The following is a 20,806-nucleotide window of genomic DNA, read 5'->3' on the forward strand; positions in this document are numbered from 1 at the left end:
CTATTACCAGATGAGGTGGATGTGATTTTCTCCATCTGTATTTGTTGCATCTGCAACTTCTTCAGTTGGCATCTGAGTGTGATTTTCAGCTTCAGTTGATGTCTCACCAGCTGGTATTTGAATGCTATCAGTTTCCTTTAATAACTGATTGTTGTCATTGACTTCATGCTCATTTAATTGGTCTAGAATCTCTAGGTTCTGGTGTTTGGAAGATGTCTTGAATGTTATGACTTTCATCTCTATCATCATCGTCCAAGCTAATATCTGTCAATCGATCAGCTAGCTCAACTTGATCAGTTGGCTTGTCAGTTAGTTCATGTTCATCAAAATTAACATGCGCAGATTCTTCAACATTTAAAGTTTTCTTATTAAATACTCTATAAGCTATATTAACTGATGAATATCCAAGGAAAATTCCTTCTGCAGATTTTGCATCAAATGCCTTTAAATAATTTTTACCATTATCTTGAATGAAACATCTACAGCCAAATATTTTAAAATAGGTGATTATACTTTTTCTTCTATTCCAGATCTCATATGGTGTTTTCATATGATTCTTATTAATCATCGATCTGTTCTGAGTATAGCACGCAGTGTTTACTGACTCTGCCCAAAATCTTTGAGAAATCCCAGAATCAGCAAGCATTGTTCTAGCAGCTTCCTTTAGGGTCCGATTTCTTCTCTCAGCTACACCGTTTTGCTGAGGAGTTCTTGCCGCTGAGAGCTCATGCTTGATTCCAGCATTTTCTAGAAAATTTGAAAGTGTTCGATTGATGAATTCAGTTCCTCGATCAGATCTGATTCGATCAATCCCAACTGATTTTTCATTTAAAAGTCTTTTGAAAAGTTTAATCAGTTGTGCAGCCGTATGGTCTTTGGATTTTAGAAATATAACCCAAGTAAATCTTGAAAAGTCATCTACGACCACCAGGGTGTATTTCATTCCCCCTAAGCTCATGACTGAAATTGGACCGAAGAGATCCATGTGCAATAGTTCTAAGCATCGGGATGAAGATTTACAGCCCTTGTTTTTGAAAGACGATCGTACTTGTTTTCCATATTGACATGCTGAGCAAAGTTTTTCTTTTGGAAAAATTATTTTGGGCAGACCAGTTACAAGTTCATGTTTACTCAGATAAGCAATGGATTTAAAGTTCAAATGATTTAACCTTTTATGCCACAACCAGTTTTGAGATGAATTTGAAGCAATGAAGCAAACTGGTGCATGAGGCTGTTCATTCCAACTGACTTTATATGTGTTTCCACATCTTTTGCCAGTTAGTATGATTTCATCAGTTGATGTTTTAACTGAGCATGAGTTTTTATTAAACTGTACTAGAAATCCATTGTCGCATAATTGACTTATACTAATCAAGTTATACTTTAGATTTTCTACCAATAAAACATCTTTAATAGTAAAGTTACCATGGATAATCTTACCCTTACCCACGATTTTACCTTTGGAATTATCTCCGAAGCTGATGTTTGGACCACTATATTTGGTCAGTTGAGATAGCACATTTGCATCTCCTGTCATATGTCGTGAGCAACCACTGTCCAAATACCATATTGAATTTCTATATGTTCCTGTTACCTGCAAGCACATACATAATATGATTTGGTACCCATATCTATTTGGGTCCACGATTTATTAGTCCCTTTGGAATCCATACTTGGATTAGTCTAACTGTCTTTCCTAGTAGCTGTGTTCCACATTGTTTTTCTTGGCTTCTGTGTGTTAGGTGTGTGTTGTATAGATGACACAGTATGCAATTTGATTTGGTTCGACTGATTGTTTAGTCTGTATCTTTTCTGAACTGGTTTGCAGTTGTGATAATTCGAGTAGTTATTTGAACGATTCCTTCCAAACATTTTTGATGACTGACCTACTGAGTCAGTAGAGATTTTTGAACTGTAACCAACTCCATGTCTTTTGCCCTTATACATATTCTCAATGGATTGTTTATTCATTTTGCTAGGCTCAAATTTTTCTTGATCTACTGTTGATCTGACAAATTGAATGTACTTTCCTTTGTTTGCTGTCAACAGTGGTTGTGTATCATTTGAAAACGTTTCTCCTTGGTTACTGAATCCTAAACGAGTTTTGTCACAAACTGATTTTTGTGAGTTATGCATTTCATTTAATGCAGTAGAAGACTTATTCCAGGATTGAATGAGTTCAGTCTGTTTTGAATTTTCAAGGATCAATTTCTGGATCAGTGACTGATCTTTCTTTCTTTCTTCTTTCATTTCATCAATTTCCCTTCTTAGACTCAACACATCAACTGACTCATCAGTTTTGGTTCTGTTGTCTATGGGATCATTTTGCTTTGATTTCATTTCCTCAAATGATGATGCAAGTTTCTGATACTCATTTACCATATCATGCAATGTCAAGATGAGTTCTTCTCTTGTAAAGTCAATTGAACTAAAATCAAATACCTGGTGACTTGTCGATTCTGCTTCAGTATGATTTGCCATTAGGCATTTGACCTCCTCTTCATCACTTGAGCTATATGAACTTTCTGGTTTTGATTCATCACTATCAGTTTCTGCCCATCTGGATTTGCTCTCTTCAGCTAGTAGAACTTCGTGTTTCTTTCTGTAGGTTTTCTTATCTTCTCTGGGCCTTCTTTTATGATCATATGGTTTCTTTTTCTGTCAATTGATCCTTGACTGTCCTTTTTAGGTTTAGGACAGTCTGCAATGTAATGACCTGTTTTGCCACAATTGTAGCAAGCATTTGTTTCTTCTTTTGGATTATTTTTCTGGTATTGCTTCTGAAAGTTTCCTTGGTTCTTTCTCATGAACCTCCCGAACTTTTTGATGAATAATGACATTGCATCACTGCTTAATTGATCAGCAGATTTCTCAGTTGAACTGTTTGATTCAGTTCTGACAGTTGCTAAGGCAGTTGTAGTTGTGGGAGTAGATGGTTCTCCTTCTCTGTTCTGCAATTCAAATTCATAATGCTTTTAAGTCAGCGAACAGTTCATGAATTTCGATCTGATTCAAGTCTTTTGATTCTCTCATAGCCATTGTTTTGACGTCCCATTCCTTTGGAAGACCTCTCATTACTTTCAATTCAACTTCTTTGTTAGTATGCACTTTTCCGATTGCATTTAATTCATTTACAATACTGCTCACTCTTTCATCATACTCATTCATTGACTCTCCAACCTTCATTTGGATATTGTCGAATTTCTGGACAGCAACAGATAGTTTATTTTCTTTTGTTTGGTCGTTTCCTTCATACAACTGAATCAACTTCTCCCAAATTTCTTTTGCTGTTTTGCACATCTTTATTTTGTTGAAGGTTGCTTTATCCAATGTTTTGTATAGAGTATCTTTGGCCACGTTGTCAAGATTGGCTTTTCTCTTGTCCTCAGTTGTCCACTCTTCTCTGGGCTTCTGAATTCTCTGTGGTGCCCCTTCAGTTATAGCTATTGCTGTGTTTGCTTTCAGAATCTTTATGGGTCCGTCTGTTATGACAAACCACATATCATCATCTTGTGCAGCTAAGTGAGCCTGCATTCTTATTTTCCAGTCATCAAAATCTTCTCTTGAGAACATAGGAATTTTATCGAAAGAAGTCATTCTAACATATTTATAGATCAGAAGTATTCAAAAAAACAAGATTCAACTGCTCTGATACCACTTGATAGGATCGGTTATCACACTAAGAGTGTTTAGAAGGGGGGGTTGAATAAACACTCACACTTAAAATTGTTCTTTAAGAATATTTGAGTTCAGTTTAGTGACAAACTGAAACTCAGAATCTTGTTGGTCAATAACAATCAGTTAAACTGGAGTAGTTGCGGAAAGTAACTGACTGAAAGATAGAATACAAAACTGAAATAAATATGCAAGAGTTGTTTCTGGATGTTTGGAGAATTTAATTACTCCTACGTCACCCCTTCTATCACAAGGATAGGATATTCACTAAAAGACTTTGATCAAATACAACACTTGTACAGACCCACTTCAGTTTGGACTTACAACTGCCAAAACTGAAACTCTTAGTTATACACAATGTTTTCAGTACGTAACTGATATTTGCACAATTGAGTCTAACAACTTTTTAGAGAGTGCTAATAAGCTCAGATTGTAGCCTCGATTGCTACGAGTAATTCAAATGAGAGTGAGCTGAGATTTTGACAGAGTAACAGCAAGCTTAAGATTGAATGATTGTCACTAGTTCATCTGCTGTTCTTCAGTTATATTTATACTTCTTTTTCAACGGTAACTTTGATATGCATTTGAATTCTAGTATCCGTTGATTGCTTCTTCATCATTCCTTGGGCAATGTTCTCTTCATTGATTGTGATACGGCGTCTTAAATGCAATAGCCGAAACACATTGTTCTATGCTGTAGTGATCGAGGTGCGACACTCTTGTAATTCGTTTGTCTCCTTTGGTCTTTCCCGAGATGTCTTCAGTTGAGAAGCTTTTAAGACATTCTGTTTTTAACTGATCACTTTCAACTGATCATTTTACTTCGTATCATTGTGTCAACTGTCTTCAGTTGCCGAATATGCTTGTGCACATCAGGTTGATTCATATTTTTTTTAATTGATTGATTTACGTTTTGTCAAACTCCAGAATCTTGTTTCCAACATATTATAATTGCTCAGTACAAGTTATTTTCAGAATGCCTTATGACACGATATTTTATCCCTTGCAAATTTTACTACAGTATTTTCTCGTTATCTACGATATATGCATGCTGAGTCTTTAGGCTCACTAGACTTGATTGTTGTAGGTACCGATGAGGTCAGGGCCGAGGGCGGGGATCAGTGAGCCAGCTTGGGTTGGCAGTAGTGGCACCCGAGGACCTCATTTGCAGCATGTTACCATTTTATGCAAACATTTTTATCAGTTGTTGAATATTCTTAAATGGTTATTTTTGGCAAACTTTATTTTCTTCCGCTGCTATATTTTTGAACATTGAACTTGATTTATCAGTTGATTTTATGAATGAGGCAATTTAAGTTCTTTAAAAAGAAAATTTTTAATTTTCCGCAAATTTTCAAGTAAGGAGCTTTAGGGCCTTCACAGTTGGTATCAGAGCCTATGTTCTTGTAAAGGGTTACACTACTACTGACCACGAGAAGCTCACGAAGTCACGCCTTCAGTCTGTAAGTTTTACATTTCAGCATTTTATTCAGAGCATGAGTTATTTTTACAGCATGCTTCCATGAAATAGTTTACAATCAGATCTTTTCAGTATTTCCGTGTTCATTTCAAATAAATTATGGAATTATGCATGTTAGTTACGTATGGGTTATGTTGGAACAGTATGCCCCATAGACGCCAAGTAGGATGCCCGAGAGGTGGTGGCGAGCACCGTCACGAGGACGATGATGATCAGAGACAAGAGAGGCAGGCACCTCCTCCTCCTCCTCCTCCACCTCCACCTGACATGAATGCCCAGATGCTAGCTGGGATGACGCAGTTCTTCGCACAGTTTGCGGGGAACAATGCCGCCGCCGCAGCCGCAGCCAGGACAACAGGGCCCGAGGCTGTTTATGAAAGGTTTATGAAGATGCGTCCGAAGGAGTTTTCTGGGACGTCTGACCCCATGATTGCTGAGGGATGGATCAAATCCCTCGAGGTCATCTTCGAGTTTATGGAGCTGGGAGATGCCGACAGAGTCAGATGCACCACCTATCTGTTCACTGGAGATGCCCGCTTATGGTGGGAAGGAGCAGCAGTAGCCCTGACCTTGGCTACACTTTCATGGACACGCTTCACGGAGGTTTTCTACTCCAAATATTTTGCTGAGGAAGTGCGCACCCGGTTGACCACTGAGTTCATGAGTCTGAGACAGGGGGATATGACGGTTACGGAGTTCATCCGTAAGTTCGAAAGGGGCTGTCACTTTGTGCCCCTGATCGCGAATGATGCCAAAGCCAAGTTGATGCATTTCCTGGTGGGTCTTCGGCCGATCTTGTGCCGGGATGTTAGGGTGTCTGACCCTGCTACTTATGAGATTGCTGTCTCCAAAGCCCTAGCCGCAGAGCAGGATCTGCGGGATATCGAGAGGGATCGCCAGGGCAAGCGCCCAGTCCAGGTACCAAACCGCCCTCCTCCTCATCAGCATCAGCAGCAAAACAAGAGGCCATTTCATGGGCCGCCTAGAATCAGAGGCCAGCAGCAGCAGCAACAGCAGGGGCGCCCAGCCCCGAGGACTTTTGAGCAAGCAGTCTGTCCCAGGTGCTCACGCCGCCATCCTGGAGCGTGTAAGTCTGGCTCAAGAAAGTGTTTTAAGTGTGGCAGTCCAGACCATATGTTGATGCAGTGTCCTCAGAGAAATCTGCCTACTCAAGGCAGAGTTTTTGCCCTCCATGCCACGGAAACAAACCCGGAGACTATGTTTTTTGACAGGTACCTTTAAGCATTGAGTTATTATTCGAATTTCAGCGTTTTGGGAATCGGAAAAAAGATTTTGAACTTAGAACTGTTATAGGATTGCATGCTCTACTCAGATTTATTTTGGGGGAATTAAGCTAGAAGAACCTTGACCTTTGCATGTCTATAAGTTTAGTCCTTGTAGCTATTGGATTCAACTTAGAGTTCCGATCTTTCAGGGAGAATTTTTATATCTGGTTCCGCTACCAAGGCCTTGATAGATTCAAGGGCCACTCACTCGTTTATTTCGGAGGTCTTCGCAAACTTTCTCAAGATCAAGACCATTGGGCTAGATATAGCCTTTTCAGTAGTGTTGCCGTCAGGCGAGGAGATGGCAGCCACCAATGTTATCTGAGATATAGATATGGAGCTGCACGGTAATCTTGTCTATGCGGATCTGATCGTGCTACCGATGCCAGAATTTTACATAATCCTAGGGATGGACTGGCTATTGAGGAACAGAGTGTTGATAGACTTCCAGCGGAGATCTGTTCTTGTCCGACCGCCTGGGATGGAGCAATTCTTATTTGAGCCGGACAGGTACTTTCCTTTACCGCGCATTATTCCATATGTTCAGGCGAGGAAGCTCATGCATAGAGGGTGTCGGGCATTTCTAGCGACCTTTTTATCTGTCCCCGAGGAACCCAGCTAGTCAGCCTCGGATGTTCCGATTGTCAGAGATTTCTTAGACGTTTTTCCCGAAGACGTCTCTGGTATGCCACCCGAGAGAGAGGTGGAGTTTTCCATTGAGCTTATGCCAGGTACGGCTCCGATATCCAAAGCGCCGTACCGACTAGCACCGACAGAGATGGCAGAGCTTAAGAAGCAGATTCAGGAACTTCTCGACAAGGAGTTCATTCGCCCGAGCTTTTCACCATGGGGCGCGCTAGTCTTGTTTGTTAAGAAGAAGGATGGCTCTATGAGGCTTTGCATTGACTACCGGGAGTTGAACAGGGTTACAGTGAAGAACAAGTACCCACTTCCGAGGATTGAGGATCTGTTTGACCAATTGCAGGGATCTTCGATTTTCTCCAAGATTGATCTGCGTTCCGGTTATCATCAGTTGAGGGTGAGAGATGCTGATGTTTCCAAGACTGCTTTCAGGACTCGTTATGGCCACTACGAGTTCCTTGTGATGCCGTTCGGTTTGACCAATGCGCCAGCGATCTTCATGGATCTCATGAATCGCGTATTTCAGCCGTACCTCGACCAGTTTGTGATAGTGTTCATAGATGACATTCTCGTCTACTCCAAGAGTCGGGAAGACCACAGCAGACATCTGACCACAGTGCTGCAGACCTTGCAGAAGCACGAGTTATTCGCAAAGTTCAGTAAGTGCGAATTCTGGTTAGAGAAGGTGGCGTTCTTAGGCCACATTGTTTCTAGCAGTGGCATTGAGGTAGACCCAGCGAAAGTCACTGCAGTCAGAGATTGGGTTGTGCCGCAGAATGCATCCGAGATCCGCAGTTTTCTGGGGCTAGCAGGATATTACAGGAAGTTCATCCAAGGATTCTCCTCTATCGCCGTTCCACTCACAGCACTGACAAAGAAGAATGTGAAGTATGTGTGGAGCGAGGAGTGTCAGAAGAGCTTTGATACTTTGAAGCAAGCTCTTATCTCTGCACCAGTTTTGGCCATGCCATCAGGGCCCGGTGTGTTCGTCCTTTATACCGACGCTTCGAAGCTCGGTTTAGGTGCAGTTTTGATGCAACATGGGAAGGTGATAGCATATGCGTCTCGACAGCTGAAAATCCACGAGAAGAACTACTACACCCATGATCTAGAGTTGGCAGCCGTAGTATTCGCCCTGAAGATCTGGAGGCATTATTTGTATGGAGAGAAGTGCCAGATCTTTACCGACCACAAGAGCCTTAAGTATTTCTTTACGCAGAAGGAGCTGAACATGCGTCAGAGGCGTTGGTTGGAGCTTGTGAAGGATTATGACTGTGACATTATCTACCACCCGGGTAAAGCTAATGTAGTGGCGGATGCGTTGAGCAGAAAAGTCGCAGTGATGGCTCACTTGACGATTCAGAGACCTCTTCAGACTGAGATGCAGAGGTTTGATCTCGAGACTTATCCTCGAGGTAGAGTTCCTCGTCTATCTACCTTGACCATTCAGTCCTCCCTTATGGACCGTATTCGCAGTGGTCAGTCAGCAGATGAGCAACTGGCACAGTGGAAGAAGAGAGATGAAGCCAAGGGCAGTGTCTTGTATACTGTCAGCGACGATATTGTGAGATACCGAGACAGGATATGGGTTCCTAGCAGTGATTCTATCCGAGCAGACATCTTATCAGAGGCCCACATGTCCCCATACTCCATTCACCCTGGGAGTACGAAGATGTACAAAGATCTACAGCTATTGTATTGGTGGCCTGGTATGAAGAAGGACATCAGACGAGTTGTGTCCGAGTGTCTGACCTGTCAGTTAGTGAAGGCCGAGCATCAGAGACCAACAGGTTTGCTCAAGCCTCTTCCTATTCGGAGTGGAAGTGGGAGAACATTACCATGGATTTTGTGACCGGATTGCCGAAGTCAGCCAGGGGATCGAATGCTATTTGGGTGATTGTAGATCTTCTTACCAAATCAGCGCACTTCTTTCCTATTAAGACGACATTCACCATGATTCAGTATGCAAAGCTGTATAACCGGGAGATAGTCCGACTTCATGGTGTTCAAGTTTCGATCGTATCCGACAGAGATCTCAGATTCACTTCCTCATTTTGGAAGATTTTGCATTCGACTTTGGGTACGAAGTTGCTGTTTAGCACAGCTTTCCATCCACAGAAAGATGGGCAGTCAGAGCGAGTCATTCAGATTTTGGAGGATCTTCTTCGCACTTGCGTCATTGATTTCTCAGAGAGTTGGGAGTCGAACTTACCATTGGTTGAGTTCACCTATAACAACAGCTTCCAGTCTTCTATTGGTATGGCTCAGTATGAAGCATTGTATGGCCGCAAGTGTAGATCTCCTGTTCATTGGGATGAAGTAGGAGATAGAGCAGAATTGGGTCCCGAGATTATTCAGCAGGCTACCGATGTAGTAGTCAAGATCCGTGATAGGATGAGGACTGCTCAGAGTCGACAGAAAAGCTATGCAGATCAGAGAAGGAGAGACCTAGAGTTTGCCGTTGGCGACCATGTCTTTGTGAAAGTGGCACCTATGAAGGGTGTCATGAGATTTGGGAAGAAAGGAAAGCTCAGTCCGAGATTCATCGGACCGTTTGAGATCCTCGACAGAGTTGGGACGCTAGCTTATCGTGTGGCTCTTCCGCCGAATCTGGCCGGAGTACACAATGTCTTTCACGTCTCGATGCTGAGAAAGTACATGGCGAATCCTTCGCATGTGCTGAATTTCGAGCCGTTGCAGCTTACTCTGAACCTATCTTATGAAGAGAGACCGGTACAGATCCTAGACAGACAGGAGAAGAAGCTTTGGAACAAGCTGGTTAAGCGAGCCAAAGTCAAATGGCTTAACCATTCAGAGGAGGAAGCCACCTGAGAGTCTGAGCCGGAGATGAGAGATCATTACCCAGAGTTATTCGGTGAGTTTTAATTTCGAGGACGAAATTTGTTTTTAGGGGGGGAGAATTGTAGAACCCGTAAATCAGCCTACGTATAAGCCATGCATAATTCTAGTATTTTAAATTTAATTGACTTCATTGCACGATTATTTAAATGCACTTATTTGAAGTTAATTATTTTAGCCAGCAGTTTAATTTTATTCTTTTCAGTTAAATTCAGTGAGGCCGGACTGGAGTGGAGTTTAGAGATAAAATTTAAGACTCAGAAAATATTTCCAGAATTTAATTTAGCTAGCAAGTAAGTTAATTTAAGTTAATAAGGAGATTTGGGGATTTATTAATACAACTTGAGGTGATTAGAAAATAAGCTCATTTGAGTTACTTAATTAAGGATTTATTCAATAAATTAATTAAAAGATTAGTGAGGCTTTTAAGGGTTATTAATTTAGTAAATTATCAACAACTTCCCTCCATTTAAATATCAAATTTTCGGCCACCCCTTAGATTATTAAACAATTCATTTGTCTTATCACCTTTAATCTTTTCTTTGTATTTAATTAGTAGGATAATTCTTGGATTTTTGGGAGCACCATTTAATTATCTAACAAGCTTTATCCTACCCTATTCTAGCTAGACGTCGTTAGATTAAATACGATAATAAAGTTGGTTCGGGTTGGTTCGGAGTCATGATTAAATACGAAGTCGTTAGACGTAATTGTCGCATTTTCAAACTTAATTGCATAGTTCGGTCAAGTATAAGCTATTGCATATTTTTCTTGGCATATTTAGGTTGCAGCGAGCCTGGGGACGATCCAATCTAGTTGGTAAAATTACAGGATTTTTCATTATGCCATTTAATTATATTACGTGCATGAAAATAGAAAATACTTATTTTTGAGATTTATGCGATATTGCTTGTGGTCGATTCACTATCATGGGAGTATTATTTTACACGGTCGCCAGTGACCGATCATTTCAGTTTGGTACCACGGTCGCCAGTGACCGATCAGTTCAGTTTGTTACCCCGGTCGCCAGTGATCGGACAGTTCAGTTCAGTGCAGAGACCACATGCGTAGACCATAATCTCAACAGAAAATCGCTACATTTTATTTCAGTACAGGGCTCCAAGGAGCAAACATTTTTACTATGATTTTTCTGTTCAGTTATGCACGTCTTTTAATTGCTCAGTACAAGTTATTTTCAGAATGCCTCATGACACGATATTTTATCCCATGCAAATTTTACTACAGTATTTTCTCGTTATCTACGATATATGCATGCTGAGTCTTTAGGCTCACTAGACTTGATTGTTGTAGGTACCGATGAGGTCAGGGCCGAGGGCGGGAATCAGTGAGCCAGCTTGGGTCGGCAGTAGTGGCACCCGAGGACCTCATTTGCAGCATGTTACCATTTTATGCAAACATTTTTATCAGTTGTTGAATATTCTTAAATGGTTATTTTTGGCAAACTTTATTTTCTTCCACTGCTATATTTTTAAACATTGAACTTGATTTATCAGTTGATTTTATGAGTGAGGCAATTTAAGTTCTTTAAAAAGAAAATTTTAAATTTTCCGCAAATTTTCAAGTAAGGAGTTTTAGGGCCTTCACAGTGGTACCTGGAAAACAGTGACATTATTACCCATCCACTGTGCCTAGGCCTCATCATCATCGTATACATATATTGTCACTGACAACCAACTCTAATCCTTCAAAAACATCATAATTTCATCACTTAACAAAAATCATGCATTTACGTAATTTTCTTTAAAACCAAGCATGCAAGTATGTAACCCTGCGCGACCCAAAATGCAGCGCCGCGGTGCTAACCTAGCGTGACCAAATACTAAGAAGCCATCTTCTACCATGTTCTTACACCACTCAAACCAGCCTCGAACCACTCTGTCCTAGCCCACCACTGGACCCTCCTAGACCTACTTAACCAAGGACCCTTGCCCCATGCACGCTCCACACGAGATCCACTCATCACAAGCCATGAAATCCAATCACCTAACCCCAACTAGCGGCTATCCTCTTCGATCTCCCTTCCACTCGATCCTAGCCATGCTTGGCCTCCTTGGACCACGGCTTGGACCCACCAAGGTTCGCACCACGCCCTGGTTAGGCCCTGCATGACCGAGCCCTCAAAGTCATCTGAATCGTTAAAATCTACGTACCGGTTAAAAATATTGCTTGACGGGTAAAAATACCCAGCCAATGCTCATTTTCAAAATCATACTTAAAACACCTCATATTAAATAATTTAAAATAATTATTCAATAAAAATTTTGTTCTTAATATCCTCGGTCTCCGATCCTCGTTCCAACGCAAAATACAACTTAAATCCTAATGCATTAAACTTTAAAATAATCGTGAAATGAATCCTAACCATGCAGTAATCATGCATTAAATCATTAAACACATAATTTAAATAAAAACTCTAGATTGAATGCATTCAGGTTACGTCGTTTAAATTTTCTTGGACCTTACACTCAAGTTCAAGCGGTTTTTATCTTATTTTAAGCGGCTGAATCAACTAGGAACGAATTTAAAATATACAGTGTTTACAAATTAGTTTCAAAATTGAATTACGATTCATTTGTATTAACGTATAATCAAGAACTTTATCTATGCTGATTTCATGAGTATACATATAAAGTAAAATGAAACCATAAAAGATTAAATTATATAAAAATAAAGATTGTTAATTACAACTGAGTCAATAAATTTTTCTAGTCAATCGTTGACTTAAAAGACATCTACAACTAACCAAAAAAGGCCATGATTCTTAAAGAGACAAGAAAAATAAAAACACGAAACAAAAACAAAATAAACTTTATAGAAAACCAAAACAGCAAAAATAATTTACATATACACAAAAATAAAATAAATCGTTCTATCTGGATTTGCGTTCATCTGATTGATCACAATACAATAAATTGGTCTTTTTTCACATATTCGTTCTGATTTTCACCGAAGTTGTAAAAAAAAATATATATCAATAATATCCAATGGAAAACCCGATTAAATGAGCAAAAGATAGATAAGCAATTTATTATATTAAACCAAAAACCAAATTGTAGTCGAGTAAAAAACAAAAAACGACCAATTATACTTATAAATTAAATGTTTGAGAGCAGTGGTGTATTTGTGGGTATAGTATTAAATAATTGAATAAATATGAAATGGGTGACTTCTTTAATTTGTCGCCTCACTCTCCCAACTGCAACACAAATGTTGACGTCATTTCCCCCTCTGCCAACTGCTACCTCCCTTCCTTAATTACTATCCTTAAATTTACAACTAGTTCGTGTTCATTTCTCGAGGTTCACGTCTTTGCCCCTTCCCTTCAATTGTCCCTCAACTTTCACAAAGTTCAAACTACTAAATAAAAAAATCTGTGTAATTCTTTTATCCATAATAGTTTCGATGTTTCCAGCAAAAAATTTCAAATTCCTAATTTTAGACGCTAAACTAATTCTACATAACTCGTTATCAAAATTACACCAAATTCCCTTAAAAAAAATTATAAACGAACTGATATATTTAATGGAGTTGATATTTACATTCCATTATTTTTTATTACACTTCATTTGTAAATATATTTTACATATAAAATTAAATACAGATATTAACTCCATATATTTAATTATTAAAAACTTAACTCATCATAAATACATGATGAAAGAAGGGGTATTTTAGAAGTTACACAAAAAAGGCAATGTGAAAGTTGCCATACTCTCAACTATATATGTATATACCAGTACTCCACACACATCTCACAATCAATCTTCCTTCCACCGAAGAGTCAACTTCAAGAATATCGAACCCAAAAAAATGTCTCTGATAACAGATGAACTGCGAGCAAGCGCGTCGGAACTCTACCACGGACACGACATATGCTCAGAGAAATCCAAGTTCTTGCTCACGGAAGTCGGCCTGCCCAACGGCCTCCTTCCCCTGCAAGACATCGAGGAGTGCGGCTACATCAAAGATACGGGCTTTGTGTGGCTGATACAGAAGAAGAAATGCGAGCACAAGTTCGAGAAAATCGGGAAACCCGTGCAGTACTCGAGAGAGGTGACAGCCTACGTTGAGCCAAACAAGATCAAGAAACTCACGGGGGTCAAAGCTAAGGAGCTTCTTCTTTGGATCAATCTGAGTGAGATCTCTGTGGACGATCCACCCACCGGGAAGATCACGTTCAGAACTCCAGCGGGGCTGTTTAGGACCTTCCCCACGTCGGCGTTTGAGATAGAGGGGGTGGAGAAGCAGCAGAAGGTGGGGGTATTGGAGGGGAAGGCGGTGGCCAAGGAGCCGGAGGTGGTGAAGGATGGCGGAGAAGTGAAGGCGGATGCTGCGGTGGAAGTGAACCCGGCTGCTCCGGTGGAACTGAAGGAGGCGTAAGGGCTGATCGATGGGGCAGTTGTTGTGTGGAAAATGGTATCGGCGCCTTAATCAACATGGGAATACATATAATCCACCATTTTCATGAATTTTATTTTAATTAAAATTATTATCAATATATATTGGTTTTTTATGTATTGAATTGACAATATTTGTTGATTTGGAGTTCGTAATGCTTCTCTCTCTCTTCTTTTTATTTTTATTTTAATTTGATTTGATTTTCAATTTTCACGTATATTCGTATTATCGTGAAACTTGATAATTTCATTTTGCCAAATTACACGTTAGCAAGATTGATCGGGAAATTCTAGCAACCGGACTAGATCAAGTTATAGTAAATAGACGAACAGTCCAAGTATCGATCCCACATAGACTATTATTTAAATACTAAGATTTAGATTATTCGATTTCATCTAGTATTAGCAGGAAATGGCGGAAGCCATGGAAGAAAGCTAAGAAGATTTAACTCAAAATGAATAATGAAAACTTCGTTACAAGATTGGAAGACCAAGCTTATATACCTCTAGTGACTTGTCCTTACGTGTCAAGTGTGAGTGGGTACATGTGTATTATTTATGTATATCCTAATAGTCTCCCTCAAGATGAGGAGTGAATGTTGTGAACTCCCATCTTGGGCAGCAAGGCACGAAATCGAACAGGCAACATGGGTTTGGTGAGCAAATCTGCTAGTTGAAGTTGTGAAGAAACATGCAGTAGCTTGATTGTTCCATCTTGCAGTCTCTCTCGCACAAAATGACAATCCAACTCAATGTGCTTTGTCCGTTCATGAAAAACCAGATAAGAAGCAATATGAATAGCAGCCTGGCTGTCGCAAAATAAAGTGGCTGGGGAAGAACAAGAGATGCCCAATTCCTTGAGGACAGAAAGTAACCAAACAACCTCACAAGTAGCATCGGCCATAGCACGATATTCAGCCTCCGCTGAAGATCGAGATATAGTGGATTGCTTTTTGGACTTCCATGAAACCAGAGAAGAACCAAGAAGCACACAAAAACCAGAAGTCGAGCGGCGTGTATCAGGACAAGCTCCCCAGTCGGAATCAGAAAAGAAATTCAACTTAAGATCAGATGTTGAGCTGTAATATAACCCCTGTCCGACTGTGCCCTTAATATAATGAAGTACATGATAAGCAGCATCCATATGTGAAGAACGTGGCTGAGACACAAACTGACTCAACCGATTGACAGCATAAGAAAGATCAGGGCGAGTTAGAGTAAGATACAGTAATCTGCCAATTAAGCGCCTATATGAAAGTGGATCAGCGAGTGGTTCACCATCCTCTCCATTAAGTTTCACATTAATATCCATAGGAGTAGACCGAGGTTTACAGCCAAGTAATCCTGTATCAGTCAGTAACTGGATGGCATAGTGACGTTGGCAAATAGAAATTCCATGGGAGGAACGAGCAACCTCGATACCAAGAAAGTAGCGTAGGTTTCCCAGATCTTTTAACCCAAAATGATCATTGAGGAGAATTTTCAATGCTTCTGCTTCAGCCACATTATTTGTTGCAATGACGATGTCGTCCACATATACTAATAACACAAAAAATGTAGCACCACGATTGCGAAAAAACAGTGAGCTATCTGCCCGAGATTGAATGAAACCATCATTCAATAAAGTTGATGAAAACTTTGCAAACCATTGACGAGAAGCTTGCTTGAGCCCATAAAGAGATTTGTGGAGTTTACAAACTGGATTTGAAGGCAAAGACTCCCCTTTGCTATGATAACCCGGGGGCAATGACATATAAACTTCTTCCGACAAATCGCCATGTAAAAAGGCGTTGTTCACATCAAGTTGAAGAAGAGACCAGTCGTAAATCGCACTCAAAGCCAACAAAAAGCTTCACTGTCACGTGCTTAACAACAGGAGAAAAAGTGTCAAAAAAATCCACACCTTCTTGTTGTGTATAACCTTTCGCCACTAGTCGTGCTTTGTAGCGATGCAATGTACCATCAGCCAAAAACTTGGCTTTATACACCCATTTGCAACCCACGGGTGACTTGCCCGAAGGCAAAGAGACAACTGACCAGGTGCCATTTCTTTCCAATGCCTGCAGCTCATCTACCATAGCCTGTTGCCATTCAGGAAGGGCAGCAGCTTGAGAGTAGGTTCGTGGTTCAAATACAGAAGAAATACTCCCAACAAAGGCGCGATAAGAAGGAGACAATTTGTTGGAATCAAGGACCAAAGCAAGAGGATGAGCAGTTGAAGATTTGGGAGAAGGAGCGATACTGTAGCAGTGGTAGTCGAGTAAGTGAGCAGGTGTTTTGTGAATACGCTGAGGCCTAGTTGAAATGGAAGGATGACCATGGGCTTGGGGAGGGGATAAACTCCGATGTGTTGGCAAAACAGAATCGCCAAAAAACTCGGTGTCACAGGGAGGAAGAGGATGATCTTTGAAAGGAAAAACAGCCTCATGAAACACTACATCACGAGAGATGTATACCTCATTGGTGGTAAGATTTAGTAATTTATATCCTTTGTAACCTGGAGGGTAACCAAGAAAAATAGAACGAATGGCTCGGGGAGAAAACTTTGTTCGAGAACTAGGCAACGTAGAACCATAACAAAGACACCCAAAAATCTTTAAATGAGAATAGGTTGGTGGTTTTTTGAAAAGCAACTCAAATGGTGTTTTATGCAAAAGGAGGGGTGAGGTTGTGCGATTGATCAAGTAGACGGCTGTTAAAATACAGTCCGGCCAATGTAAGAGAGGCATATTGGATTGAAATGAAAGAGCACGAGCAACATTGAGAATGTGTTGGTGTTTACGCTCCACAACAGAGTTTTGTTCAGGACGCTCAACACAAGAATGATACGCAACAATTCCCATGGAATTGAAAAATTCAGTAAAGCTCAATTCAGGAGCATTATCAGAACGAACAGCTTTAATGGTGGTTCCAAATTGTGTCCGAACCATGGTACAAAAAATCGGAAAGTACTTGGTAACCTCAGATTTAGTTCTCAACAAATACACCCATGTGTAACGTGTTCGATCATCCACAATGGTGAAGAAATACTTGAATCCCTCAACACTGATATGAGAAAAAGGACCCCAAACATCCAAGTGCAAAAGATCAAAAGCATGAGCTGAAATATGTGAATTAGAAACAAAAGGTAGGCGTTTCTGTTTAGACAAATGACAAGTTGTACAATGCACAGAACTATTACGTACAGGATTAAAATGTAGAACATCATTTATGACTGAGAGCTTTGTAAACGAAGGATGGCCTAACCTAGAATGCCACAACTCTGTTTTGAGAGAAGAAACAGTACATATTTTGGATTGAGACAGTTCATCAATTGTGGTGGAAGCAATGAGAATATAGAGGTTGCCTAAGCGTTTACCCATCCCAATCCTCTTGCTCCGGGTGCGGTCCTGGATTTCACAACAAGAAGAATTGAACATGACAGAACATGGAATGGTTTTAGTGAGCGAACTAATGGACAAAATGTTAAACTGGAAATGAGGAATAAAAAAAACATCATGAAGAATCAAATCAGCAGATAATCTTACTACACCAGTGTGCGTAACAGGTACAGTAAGGTTATTTGGTAACTTGACAGAAGATGAAGACGGTGTGTATGAAAGGAACAAAGACAAGGAACAACATATGTGATTTGTAGCCCCTGTGTCGAGAATCCAGTGATGTTTGGAGACAGAAAATGGTGCTGAATAAGAAGAGAAAATACCGTGGAAACAAGAGACGGAGGGTTCTTGCTGCTGCGAATCCATAGTGGTTCCAGAACTAGTTAGCATTTGAGCACTCAGGAATTGAATAAGCTGTTGGCACTGAGCAGTAGTCAAAGTATCTCCAGAACCATGAGAATAATCTGGAGCCGGAGTGGAAAGATGACAGAGATTCACCTTCCCTTGCTGTTGATGCTGCTTATACTTCGGATGACTGGGAGGATAACCATGAAGCTTGTAGCATCGATAAATAGTGTGACCAATAGCTTCACAATGAGAACAAACGAGCTTATCACGTTTACCGCCCTTAGAATTATAGGAATACTTTCCAGGCGTTGAAGAAGCAGACACAAAATGATGTTGCTCGCCAGTAGTGGAAAAATGTCCTTGAGTAATAGATCGTTGACGTTCCTCTTGTACAACTAAGGAGAAAACCTTCGAAATGCTCGGTAAAGGATCCATCATCAAAATCTGAGCTCGGATCTGAGAGTAGGACTCATTTAGTCCCATTAAAAAATTCATCACACAATCTTGAGTCTGATAAGCTGTCCATTCCTTCATCGAACCGCAAGTGCACACAGATATTGGTTGAAAATCCCGCAGCTCATCCCATAGAGTACGAATACGAGTATAATATGCACTTACATCTAGTGTGCCTTGCTGTAGAGCAGATAACAGCTTCTTGATCTGAAAAATACGCGGAGCATTACTTTGAAGGAAACGATCACGAAGATCTGTCCACATCTCTCTAGCAGTGGAGAGGTACATAAGACTATCCGCGATTTCTCGAGTCACAGAGTTTAAAAGCCAGGAAACAACCATGCTGTTACACCGCATCCAAGCCCCAAACAGAAGATCATCAGCTGGAGGTCGAGAAATTGTGCCATCGACAAAACCTAATTTGTGCTTCGCCGTCAACGCCATCGACATAGCACGCTGCCAGATGTTATAATTGGAGCCTGTAAGGGAATGCGAAACCGGAATCATGCCAGGATGATCTCCATTCTGGAGATAAAATGGACTGCCGACGTCTTCAATCGCCGGACGAGCGAATGGAGGAACAACTTGTTGATTCACTTTCACCATGGAGAGGAATCGAGATTTTGAAAAAAAAAAATCACAGCGGAGCAAAGTTTAGCTCTGATACCATATTAGCAGGAAATGGCGGAAGCCATGGAAGAAAGCTAAGAAGATTTTAGCTCAAAATGAATAATGAAAACTTCGTTACAAGATTGGAAGACCAAGCTTATATACCTCTATGACTTGTCCTTACGTGTCAAGTGTGAGTGGGTACATGTGTATTATTTATGTATATCCTAATATCTAGACAACGATAATAAGTGATTTGAAGATTATTTAAACTAATTAAAATAAACTAATTTATGCTAAATTAATGATTAAAATTTACTTGGCAGAAAAGCTTGGAACTTGGGGATTTTCAAATTTCAATAAAATGACCGGGAACACACAACGGTAACAAACTCTGATTATTATCATGCACTGGAATGATTTAACTACATATTATTTGAAGTCACGATGCAATCCTCTAATTTAACTATAAACCTATTTCTAGAACTTATAATCCTATTTTTATTTAACAGTCCAATTATTTCTAATTGGATTTAATTAAACAAAAACGCATTTATCAACGATAGAATTACAGCAGTCGCCTAAAATCGCACACTGAAACCGAATACTATTTCTAGTCGGTTTAACCGTGTGTTGATTAATGTTTTTGAAGCTAATTTCAATCTATTCTCTTTCGAGTCAAGATCGAACGACAAACATGCAAATAATTGGCCAGATTAAAAGCGCGAAGATTACGCAAACCTTAATCAATAATATAAAATAATTTTATAAATCAAACAATCCAACGAATAAACAAAATCAATCGTTTGTCCTATCGTGGTCCCGATCACAAGAAAAACTACTCCATAAACTCAGAACTAAAGTCAAATCTAATATTCGAATTCATGACTGAAAATAAGAAAACGAAAGAGAAGAGAAAATCTCAGTGATGGTGCGCAGTTCTTGCGTGAGAAGTGCGCGACTTCTCTTCCTTTTCTCCTAAGTCGTCGCCGTCTTAAACGATGCCAAATTTCTCTCCTATTCGCTCTCAAAGGTCGGCTCTCCTCTGAAAATTCAACAACCCTCTTCTTTCTAGGTTTTCCGCTTTTATATTTCTTCCCAAAATCACGAGCAAATCTTCGCCAAAATCTGACTTTGATCTCAATGGCACGGACCCCGTGTATGCATCAGGACGGGGGGTCCGTGTAGACTCTGCCCAAATTTTTTTCGGAACATTGGACACGGACCCCATGTAGAGGTCCATCTCGGGGTCCGTGTACGGGTCTGGACTTGGCTTCTTGTGTTTTTGTCCTATTTTTCCGGATATTTCTGATGTGGCATTGCGAAGTTTGACTTCTTTTCATTTCTTTGGCTTTTATCATCTTTTTGGTCAAACCTACAAATAGCCATAATGAGACGAAATAAGCGCGAAATTCGGAATAACAAACGCCAGATAAGCACGAATATGACAAAATAAAGTCCCTAAAATGTTATATAATTCGTGCTTATCAACTCCCCCACACTTAACCTTTGTTCGTCCTCGAACAAATTAGACAAAAATAAAGATGAGAAATATCTCAGAATCAAACTCAAGTACCACAATCAAAACTTCTCAATTTGTCAAACTCTTTCACCCCCGGTCAAAAGATTACGCTTCTCATATCACAAGATTCGTTT

The 20,806-nt window shown here is 40.2% G+C and overlaps 1 protein-coding gene across 1 annotated transcript; it reads left to right on the forward strand.

Annotated features, from left to right (window-relative positions):
• The first annotated feature begins 13,705 nt into the window (after positions 1 to 13,705).
• LOC140812165 (uncharacterized) lies at positions 13,706 to 14,522 on the forward strand. The gene has a single exon (XM_073170378.1). The coding sequence runs from the start codon at positions 13,774 to 13,776 to the stop codon at positions 14,341 to 14,343; it is 570 nt and encodes a 189-aa protein (XP_073026479.1). The 5' UTR covers positions 13,706 to 13,773; the 3' UTR covers positions 14,344 to 14,522.
• The last annotated feature ends 6,284 nt before the right edge of the window (positions 14,523 to 20,806 follow it).

Source organism: Primulina eburnea, chromosome 1, assembly GCF_022965805.1.
Source record: "Primulina eburnea isolate SZY01 chromosome 1, ASM2296580v1, whole genome shotgun sequence".
Taxonomy (NCBI): Eukaryota; Viridiplantae; Streptophyta; class Magnoliopsida; order Lamiales; family Gesneriaceae; genus Primulina; species Primulina eburnea.

Coding starts and splice junctions, on each gene's coding strand:
- LOC140812165 (XM_073170378.1), top strand. CDS start 13,774: ATGTCTCTGATAACAGATGAACTGCGAGCAAGCGCGTCGGAACTCTAC.